Raw genomic sequence first — 11151 nt, forward strand, 5'->3', positions numbered from 1 at the left:
CTTGGCTCAGACAAAATCTAGAGAATTGTACCCACCAGAACTCGAACGTTACCAGATTTATATGTATTAGCATTTTAGGCGGCAGTATGTCAGAGTTGGAACTACTGTTATTTAGTAGCACACTGAACAATAATAGTCTTATCTATACAAGAGAACCTTGCTAACCAGCATTTATAAATTAGTACATGCTCTTTTCACCTCAGAAGTTAAATAGCAGAGTGCCGTAATGAGAGATCTCAGTGCTAATATTTTGTGGGGTTTTTTGTAAAATAGACTAGTATATTCTGAACTCCATAATATTGAATTACAGATACCTAAATGCATGAATTCTTAAGTCAGTAATTCTCAAAGGATCATGTCATAGGGCAAATTAATGAGGTTATACAGAACATAATGTCCTATTGTATGCATTTTTTTAAACTAATAGACAAAATAACTATAAATGATACCACTTGCATATTTAGGCGTGAATTACCCTTCACTAAATCTGCTCACCTGACCAATCCTTGGAATGAACATAAACCAGTAAAGATTGGACGTGACGGACAGGTTTGTCAATTTTTTTTAATCAATGCCTTTAGTAATAAAGTGAAACAGAAGACATGATTTAGATAAACTTACTCAAGGTGTGATAACTTTTAAACTCTTATAACTGTTCAGCTCTTGCAGTACAGCTTTCGTTGACAAGGGCATATGTGGGGCAAGGTTGATTGCTCATAGTACTGGAGAGGGACCAGAATTGCAAAAGTAAGTTCATCAGTTAGGTTAAGCAAATTATTAGCAATTTTGGTCTGGATATAATGTGATGAGCAGCAGTTGGTGCTGACAAACTTTCAAAGTTGCAGTGTAACGAATTTTATGTTAAGTTTGTGGTGCTATAACTTTCACTTTGTATTAGAGTATTGTGCTTTTTAGAACAAGTTTTGGTGCTTTCAATTCTGTCTTTTGCACTGGGTTTGCCTTATGTATTAAGTTTCTTCTGACACACATTCTACCATTGTAATAGGCATACCTTTTAAAATGCAAACTGGTGCCTCTTAGTTCTACCAAATATTCAAGAATACATTGAAATGGACACTGTCAATTCCAGTAATTTAGGTTTTATTTAAAAAGATTCTTCAAAATCAACATGAATGGTTTTTATTTATTTAAAAAACAAAAAACAATTTTTTATTTTTTTTTTGAGCAGGTGTTGGGGGTTAAATATTCCCCTGCAGTTGGTAGATCCAAACACAATTCATCTTGTACATAGGAACAAAGTAAAAGTGCCTCTAGAGGCAGTAGAACTATCAATCTGATTTTACTGTTCAAAATTAATAATTTACAAAAAGCAAATGGACAGTGCAAATCAGAGTATGCTTTTTAAAATTTTTATTAATACTGTTTAAAGGAATTTTATCTGATTCTTTGACAGTTGCCCTTTAAATGGCTAAACGTTTTAAAACAAAAATATTTTCTGTCCCTCTAACTGTTGGAAGAATTGCAGTCAATCCCCTTTTTAAAATGATTATATGAAATTGCTGAACCATTGGAGAGAATATTCCAGTATATTCAGGTAACGTAATTAAAATGTATGCTTTAAGTTAGCTGTAACAAATTGCCTTATATGCTAGAAACATAATATACAGTAATTACACAAATTAAACCTCAGTTTCACAAACTGCTTATGGCTCTCTCACTGAGTTTGGATAACATTTAATTCTTGAAAATAAATCTGTTTCGCCATGCTTGTGGGATTATCATCCATATATTCCAGACTACAGTGTAAACTGATTAAGGTACGTGGTGATTATTTTCCTTAATTTTATGTGATTACAAAAAACTCTTTCAATTTTAAACAGTAATGAAATGAAGCTGACCTGGATGTCGGTTAGGAAGGTATTGTGTCCCCAGCAGAGGGCTATTTTATGATGACGCTAAATATCCCCAAAGCATTGAAGCTAATAAAACTGTACTGTGCTCATTATTTTGTGGGATTGAAGTCTTCTCTTTAAGGTGTTTCTGTACCTGGAGGAAGTAATTAATGGGAGATGTTCCCTGTTTTCAGCTTGTAAATCACTGTTTAACTTCTAACTAATTCTAGGAAATTGAGCTTGAATGTGGAACCCAGCTTTGTCTCCTATTCCCTCCTGATGAAAGCATTGACTTGTATCAAGTCATTCATAAAATGCGGCACAAGCGACGAATGCATTCACAGCCCCGATCAAGAGGACGTCCATCCCGTCGAGAACCAGTCCGGGATGTGGGAAGGTTAGAAACGTTCTTTGGACTGATAATAGGCACATGTATCAGAATAACGTGATGGAGGAATGTGATTCATCAAAAGCTTTCCCTGCGATAAAGAAGAGAGAAAATCCTCAAATCAAGCTGCATGGACGAGTTTGTGGCTTCATTGAGGATTTCACATTGTCCCCCGATCTATCATATTTCAAGAGGAAAATGGGGATCTTTGCTTTTGCAGAAAAATAGTTTTTAAATAAATAAAGCTGTCTAGTTTAGACTAGATCTTTTATACAGATAACACAACATGTAATGTCAGCCATAGGTAAGCTTGGATTTATTATGAGCAGGCTAGATGGAGGAAGAGGAAGTCTTTATATGCCAAAATATGTTAATATCTTGTAAAAGCCTTTTCTTTCAGGTGTGTCTCTGGATAAGCCTTATCAAATATGGGACTTTTATAAGGATCACTTATAATTTTGCAGAAGATGCCGCCTCATTTTGAGGATAAAATATTTAAATAATTTTGATATTCAAGAGGAGCATTATTGGGACTATTTCAAATTGTATCACCGTGATGTGTTAACCCCATTGCCAAATATTCTCTAACATGTAACCACTGAATTCACACATCTTGCTGAGCTTCTGAAAACAGTAGGTTCTTTCCAAAGGGGATCGAGTGGCCCTTGGAGACCCGGCAACAAACCAAAAAGAATGGCTGTTGCTGTGTCTGTATATACAACCTTTCCAGATGTTGGCAGTACCTGTGGACTTTAAAGTGTTTTTAGAGGATCGACATGGTTATTGATCACTGCTTTATGAACTTAACAGCATTTACCAGGAAAAGGGGGTATAACTTGTTACAGAATTGGAGAAGTCTTTGCAAAGAACTGATATAAGCCCTTCTACCAAACACCTTTTCCCTGTGTGTAGCCACTTTGCTTACAGATAAATCTAAAGTTTTTTTTTTCCTGCTAAAGACTGTATGGTTTGGGCTGAAACCTTTGGTTAAGTTTCCTCTTTGCGGAAACATCCTGTGGTAGGTACAGATACCCAACAAGAGTCCCCATTTCCTTGAGCTTAAAAAGGACACTGTAACGAGTAGGTAGGAGGAAACCTGGCAGCGCCCCCATATTTTTGGCTTTAAAGGACTGAGCACCAAGATGGCTTTTGAAGTTAAGCTAAGAGGTTTCCAGTGCAATAAAGTATTTACAAGTGAAGGTTTTGCAATGGACTGCAAACTATACATATAACACCACCACACCTTCTCAAGCCTGCCAGGGCCTCCATTTATGTATGTGGCTTACAGCTTAAAGTCAGTAGTTGGACTACTATATGAACTGTTACTATCATGTTTTATACCGGTCGTAAATGCACTCTCAAAACTACAAGAAAGCGGTATGTTCCTTCTTTACACCAGCTTTTATTTTTCTTAATCTGATTTTGCTGTAGATGCAACTGCTTTGTTTTTTGGGTTTTTTGCTCAGAGGGTGAAGAATCTGCTTTCATTAAAAAACCAAAACTTGATACTGGGTAAAGTGGGCTTTTAAAAACTAGAAAGTGGGAAGGGGGAGGAGAAATGATTGTTATGGAAACAGGTCAATTAGTAGAGCTATTAACAGCTGGTATAGTTTTGCAAAATGGTTAACTGATTTGAAGGAACTTTAATTTGAATCCTTTATCAAGGAACTATACCTGTTGCTGGAAAATTTAGAATGTTTTAAACAATCTAATATTAAAAAGTGATTGGCCACTGTAATGCTATATATTTTCTTGGTGGAGGGGCACTGATGACCAGCATAAGTCTATTGAAGAACTAACTCAAGCCAATAACTGAAATGGAGCTGCTTTTAAAATGGGTTCCCCCAGCATGAGTGAAGTTCTTGCAGATTTTTTTTAATGCTTCACATCAGCAACAGAACAGTCTTTAGACAAGATCTCTAATTTCAGTTAAGATGCTTCAGAGTTTTTAGAATTAATCCTTCCTTAGAAGGAAGTGAGGTTAAACTAGTAATTTAGTGATTAGTTAGTGACAATCCAAAAATACTTCTAGTCCAATCAAGTAAGCTAGCTAATGGTGAAAGAGGCATGTGTGCAAATCATGCACACATTTATTTTTAAATGTATCTGGAAAGAGGCTTTCATTTTACAAAAGTTTTGTCTGCCCTGTGGCTAACAAATTTTAGCAAAACCATGTCCATGTAAAATGGATAAAACACTTTGCAAATGAGGTAACTGTATTTAGATTTGTCAATTTGACTGATTAATCAGATTTACTAAGTCTCTCTTTTTTTTGTCTAATTCTTTTAGGTTAAATTAAGAGGTAAAGTGGAAAGTATAATGTTAAAGCGTAAGTTAAGAGATTGTTTTAGACCAGCTTGTTAAAGATTCTCTTTGGATATTAAGCTATGGTTGGATCAAGTTCTTCTCTTACTGTCAGTCTGTTTATACCTAAAAAGCGATAGTCAAGTGTATTTACCTAGCATAGAGTATGGCTTTTGGTGATTTGAAGTTAAACCTAATGCTTAAATTTGTAAACTCTTGACACTGTGAAGCATATGTAAAGCTGACTGAGTTCTGAATGACTCTAAACAGAGATCCTGGCCAGCTCATGGTGCTTTTTTTCTGTGAGGGGATGCTGCTGTGAAGAATGCGCCAAACAACCTTGTTTAATCTCTAATGTCTAATTTGTATAGGCGTCGACCAGAGGATTATGATATTCATAACAGCAGAAAGAAACCAAGGATTGACTATCCCCCTGAGTTTCACCAAAGACCAGGTTAATATCTCATGTGCACAAATGTAAAAGTATTTGCATTTTTATTATGGAATTTTGAATTCATACAGGTCTAATGAGCTTTTAATATGTGACTAGGATTTAGTGGGATTTTTCAAAAGCACTCAGCATTGCTTACCTCTCCTCTCATTGAAGCTGATGATGATGATAAATCTCCCACTTATTTCGCTGGGAGCTGAGTTAGGCCAGTTCTGAGCCCTCTTGAAAATCTCACCTTAAGTTTAGTGTAAATTCTTCAGTAGTCATAGAGTAATTGGGCCACCCTGCTTATATTAGGTGGTAACCCAGACAGTTAAAATAGCCATTTCAAACTCCATTGCTTCCTACATGGTGGGAAAGTTTCATTTCTATGATGAGCACTTTTCTTGCCCGTAAACAGTAACCTGAGACTTAATCGTGAAGGTGAACTATCAAAGTACCACTTTCAATGAAAAGCTGAAAAAATAGGCCATGATAGACATGTTAACCTTTTTCCATAATCTTTATATTGGTTTCAAATTTAAATTGGTGATTGACAAGCATTTATTTGCAATGAATTGAGAGCTTTTTGTACCATTTTTTGTAGACTTTTAACTGGGATTCACAATTGGGGCCCCATGACCCATAAGTCAAGTGTGGGATGGTACTAGAAGTTCCCATTTTATTTTCAGAGAAACTTTTAAAAACTTGGTATAAAGCAGGTCAGAGTCCACTCATGCTTTTTTTCCAAGAGTGGTCCACTGGCAGGGCGGAGAGGAAGTTCAGCTGGAAAAGTTAGGGTCTTCAGAAATAAAACAGCTTTTTCAGCAGTGTAAATGCAACAGCCACAGATTGAAGTATTACCAGGGCACCTTTGCTTCTGAAAAAGGCAGCGTTGGGACAGGACAGACTTCAGTCCAGGAAGTCTTAATGGAATGTGCACTTCTGCGTATAATGCCTTATTTCCATAGTAGGTTTCTAAACCTTAAAAAGCCTGCGTATATTTCAGTGTCCGGTTTGAATAGACTTCAGAGGCTGATTTCTTCAAAGAAGTTACTTTAATAGAGTGCGGTCGTCATTAGTCAAACTTCCAAGAGCATTATTTACAGCTGAGAATTAAAGTAAAAAAATCACTTCTGTAGCACTGCAAAAATGCTTTACGTCGTTCTGATTCCTTCCACCTTTTACAAATGCTTTTTGTGGAACTGCTTAAAGCAAGAGGTGCCTGTTGCTCATTTTTTAAGACTATACTAGTGCCATCATAATCCATTTTAAATTTTGACCTAATTTTTAATCTCTCAAGAAACTTCCATCAGTAGTTGCATTGAGCTGTCCAGATTAACTCTGTCTATTGGACATGCAGTTAATAGGTAGAAATCTTGACCAGTTAATCAATATATGCCAATAATCAAGTGCATGAGCATTGCCAAGCAATTCAGTCTTGTCATTGTCTGCATAAATATCCCCTTCCCAATTCTTTTTGGTACTGCATGCAAGCTCGTAAGAGTGTATTTATCCATTCTTAACATTGGAATGCCCTTTTCTGTATGCCACTAGTTTACCCATCAAAGACCTGTTGTAAGTCTGTAGAAATTATTTTGCAAGCGCTTCTGAAGTGAGATAAGAACAGCAGTACATACAAGAACATACCTGTAAGAGGAGGTTGTTGCAGTGGAAGGATGGACTGTAATTTCGGATTGTTATGGTGAATGGTAAATTTGATTGATAACACTGCTTGATGTTTGAACAGGGTATATAAAGGATCCCAGGTATCAAGAAGTAGACAGGTAAGATGTGTTCATATTATTCATTTTTATGTCCTGGTAACTTGTTGATATCAGTCACCTGGATTGAGTTTTACAAATCTTATTCCCAACAGACGATTTTCAGGAGTTCGCCGAGATGTGTTTTTAAATGGGGTAGGTTGATGCATTTGTTTTTAACATAACTTCTTGCACTTCCAAAGTTATCAAATGTTCATGTTGTTCTCTTTCATTGTAGTCCTACAATGATTACGTGAGGGAATTCCACAGCATGGGACCACCACCACCATGGCAAGGAATGGTTTGTGTCTTGTTCAGCTTCATTTTCTAATTGAAAATAACCCCCACATTACCATGTGGATGTGCCTGCTCTTCCTGAGCTGCTCTCAGCCTTCGTACTCTGTTTAGTAAAGTGCCAGGTACTTCTGCTGTGTACACGAAATTATGAAGTGTTGCAGGGAAACAAAATTGAATGGAGCAAATTACAGTAGGTAATGTCAAGATATTGTAATCACTCTCACTAACAGTGATCAAACAATATATTTGTATCTTGAAGCTGTCTTGACAACCTAATATGTACTAGGACATAGGAATCCAGCTTAGTTTGAATGCATAAAAAAAAGTGAGGAAATTTGTTCTCATTTTAAAAAAAAAAAAAACCCACAACAGAACTCTCTCCTTTCAATGCACTATAATGAATGTGATCAGACCAGTAATTCATCAATATTTGAAGAAGGTTTAATAGGAATACAGCAGGAGGGAAACTGGCCACTCAGGGGTCTGTGGCACCGGGAACCTGCATCGTAGAAGATACGCTCTGGTACAGTGCAAGAGTTGTCTGGCATGGGCAGTAAAGCATCTAGGAAGCACTGGAGTGTATTTAGCATGGTCCTGGTTAGGTATGCTGCTCTATGTTCCTTTGTGTATTCAGTTGAATATACATACCAGCAAACTATTATTCATACGCTGAGTGCATGATAATGTACCAGTTGCTATCTTTGTTATACTGAGATGGGGTTCTCTGCCAATTGGAGGGTAGGAATGATCTGAAGTTACTGAGGAATAACTAGTTATTCTCAGTTATCCAATTCCCTGCATTCTGGCTGTGTCTGGAGTTGGATAATCACTGTGCGGTTATTTCTCAATAACACTTGCATATTTATAGCATGATCTCTGCTGTGACTCTTTTATATTTGGGAATTGTCAAATGGTTTGCCAGCAGCAAAGATGCCCCCATGGCTTCTCACTCTTAGCTGAACAAAAAAAAGCCAATGTGTACAAAAATACTTAAACAAATGGTACTATCAGACTGCAGGAAGGGAAGAGCTCTTCAAAGAAAACTCAGTTCTGTGACCCATGTCCAGACGTGTCTCTACAGGCTGGAATAAACTCAATGGAATAACAGGTGCTTTGGCCTTGAAAACTCACTCAGTCCAGGCTATGTTTGTCTCCATGACTCCATCCTATATGAGGTAGCCAGTACAACACCTAGTGAACTAACGAAAGCTGAAGAGTTCAGAGTACTTCTCTTTTCCAGTCATGGAAATGGGTATCTTTAAGTGCTTTTGGGATATAGTTTTAAATAAATGCTGATAGCTGAAGTTCAGTGAGAAGATCTGGTTGGAATCTACACAGAGTCCTGCTATACACTCTGTATGCAAGATAATGTTTTGAACCACAGTCCACCTGCAGAGGAGAATATATTTAAATGTTGTATTTGTTTTCCTTCAGAGTGGCAGGTAAATTGTACTTGTAACCCTAACTTTACGGGTGATACGCACTGTATCTCGGAGTGTTCAAACAGCCTTTAATTTCATTGTAGCCACCCTATCCAGCTATGGAACAGCCTCCCCATCACCCTTATTATCAGCACCATGCTCCTCCACCTCAAGCTCACCCTCCATACTCAGGACACCACCCTGTACCACACGATGCAAGATACCGAGACAAACGAGTAGTAAGTGTACATGACAGCAAAGGAGAAGGGGCAAATCATACAGACCGGCAGAAGTAGGAATGGGAGGAATTTGGGGTTGTTAGAAATCTAAACATACAGGAGGTTTCTTATTTCTGAAAATCTTGGCCTTACAGCTGGGCTCCTAAATGTACTTTTGAAATCAGGTCACCGAGGTGCCTAAATCAAGGCTTTGGGTGCTTTTGAAACCCCACCCCCACCCCCGAGGGACTTAGGAATACAAGTCCCACCATTTCTTGGCCCAAGTTTGTGGAAGACTTCCAGCTGTCAATGCGTACACTTCCCTGGTTGAAATTAAGTCCAAATCAGTAAGGATTTTTTGGAATCTGTCAGGAGAGGGGAGCAAACTTGTGCCACTGCTGTGAAAAAGTTTATGCTAAAGTTTCTTCTTATTAGCTGCTTTTGATCCTGGGTTTTCAAAAGACCCTAGTAGTGCATAGGTGAAGTGCTGGGACTTTCAGACTGGGCAATTAAATAAATAGCATTGTCCTTCTCTTTCACAGCACGACTATGATATGAGGGTAGATGACTTTCTGCGTCGCACACAAGCAGTGGTCAGTGGTCGGAGAAGCAGACCTCGTGAGAGAGAGCGGGAGAGGGAGCGCGATCGTCCCAGAGACAACAGGAGAGACAGAGAACGGGGACGGGATCGGGAAAGGGAGAGAGAGAGAATTTGTGAGCGGGACAGAGACAGGGGTGAAAGAGGCAGATATAGAAGATAATCCATCAGGAACCAGTGGTCATTTGAAACAGAACAACAAAGCTTGTATTTTTTTGTGTGTTTACAAGTAGTACACTTTATTTTCAGCTGTCTACTTAAGTTTGTTGTGTAGAAGGTTTTACAATGACCCTCTTTGTTCCAAGCATGCAGTAAACTATGAACTGGAAAAACTCAATCAGCCAAAAGAAAAAATGCACAAAGTTGATATTTGAGTTGACCTTTTTATTGGAGAATGGGAAACAGTTAAGAATGTAGATATTGGTTCATTTTCAATAAGTGTTCATCTACTTCTAGTGACTTCATCCTAGGGTTTTTTTAAATATTGATGGATAACTGCCATAATTTTTTTTTTTTTTGCTTTATTTTCTTACATGTAGTTTCACATGGTTCAGTGGAAAAAAAAATGCTGCTATCAAGTATGCAACTATTGAAGTATGATGATTTGACTGTATGGCAGTGTTGTAGCAGCCTTTTGTTTTTCTGTTTTTTAACCTTTGCTGTAGAGTGTTTTGTCAGTCTTCAATAATGAAAGCAATATTAAGAAGACACTATTGATGGCTAATTTTTAATCTTTTTAAAAATCTTCCTGTGTTCAGTAACCTTCTGGTCCATGCTATTGTCTAGCCTCTCTCTAAAATGTACACATTGCTTGGAATGTTCACAGTTTGCGTGTGTGGAAGCAGAAAACGTTGCTGTATTCTACATTGCTACCATTTTTATATAAAAAAAATAATAATAATAATAAATTGGTAACGATTGAAACAATTGAAATTTTAGTTTGGCTTGTTGTTTTAAAGGCTTCCAGGTTTGCTAACGGTTCTAGGAAGGCTGGCCTGTGTATTCAAAAGTTACCTATTTTCCCTCCTCATAAGGATATTTCCAGTGGGTGAAATTCAACCCAGACAGCTGTCCTTAACAGATGCAAGCTGGGGCTCAGTATCACCGAAACTAAGGGCTGGCCTACACAAACACTGGAACTCTTAAGTTGCGCTATTTCAGTTACGTAAATTATGTAACTGAAGTTGATGTGACTTAGGTTGACGTCCAGCGGTGTCTACGCTGTGCTGTGTCAACAGGAGATGCTCTCTTGTTGACACAGCTTTCACCTCCTGGGGTGGTGGAGTACGGATCGATTTAGTGTGACCCGCTAAATGAACACCGCTGCATCGATCACTGCAGTGTCAGTTTAGCCAGTAGGGTAGACATGGCCTAACATTTATTGGAATAGGTAGGTTTATAGTCATAGATTCATAGATACTAAGGTCAGAAGGGACCATTCTGATCATCTAGTCCAACCTCCTGCACAGCGCAGGCCACAGAATCTCACCCACCCACTCCTATGAAAAACCTCACCTATGTCTGAGCTATTGAAGTCCTTAAATCATGGTTTAAAGACTTCAAGGAGCAGAGAAGCCTCCCTCAAGTCAACCATGCCCCATGCTACAGAGGAAGGCGAAAAACCTCCAGGGCCTCTCCAATCTGCCCTGGAGGAAAATTCCTTCCTGACCCCAAATACAGCAATCAGCTAAACCCTGAGCATATGGGCAAGATTCACCAGCCAGATACTACAGAAAATTCTTTCCTGGGTAACTCAGATCCCATCCATCTAATATCCCATCTCAGGGGATTTGGCCTATTTACCCTGAATATTTAAAGATCAATTACTTACCAAAATCCCATTATCCCATCATACCATCTCCTCCATAAACTTATCAAG

At 38.1% G+C, this 11151-nt stretch overlaps 1 protein-coding gene across 3 annotated transcripts in view; it reads left to right on the forward strand.

Annotated features, from left to right (window-relative positions):
* Positions 1 to 10205, forward strand: part of YTHDC1 (YTH domain containing 1) — a 33791-nt gene extending 23586 nt beyond the window's left edge. For all 3 annotated transcript variants that reach the window (XM_038398915.2, XM_038398913.2, XM_038398914.2), the window contains 8 exons: positions 465 to 549; positions 2084 to 2250; positions 4917 to 4999; positions 6726 to 6762; positions 6855 to 6894; positions 6977 to 7039; positions 8561 to 8695; positions 9217 to 10205. In XM_038398915.2, coding sequence (XP_038254843.1) covers positions 465 to 549; positions 2084 to 2250; positions 4917 to 4999; positions 6726 to 6762; positions 6855 to 6894; positions 6977 to 7039; positions 8561 to 8695; positions 9217 to 9435 — 829 coding nt within the window. In that variant the 3' untranslated portion in view covers positions 9436 to 10205. The remainder of the gene's footprint in view (positions 1 to 464; positions 550 to 2083; positions 2251 to 4916; positions 5000 to 6725; positions 6763 to 6854; positions 6895 to 6976; positions 7040 to 8560; positions 8696 to 9216) is intronic.
* Positions 10206 to 11151: the final 946 nt, after the last annotated feature.

The sequence above is a fragment of the Dermochelys coriacea genome, chromosome 4 (genome assembly GCF_009764565.3).
Source record: "Dermochelys coriacea isolate rDerCor1 chromosome 4, rDerCor1.pri.v4, whole genome shotgun sequence".
In the NCBI taxonomy this organism is placed as follows: domain Eukaryota; kingdom Metazoa; phylum Chordata; order Testudines; family Dermochelyidae; genus Dermochelys; species Dermochelys coriacea.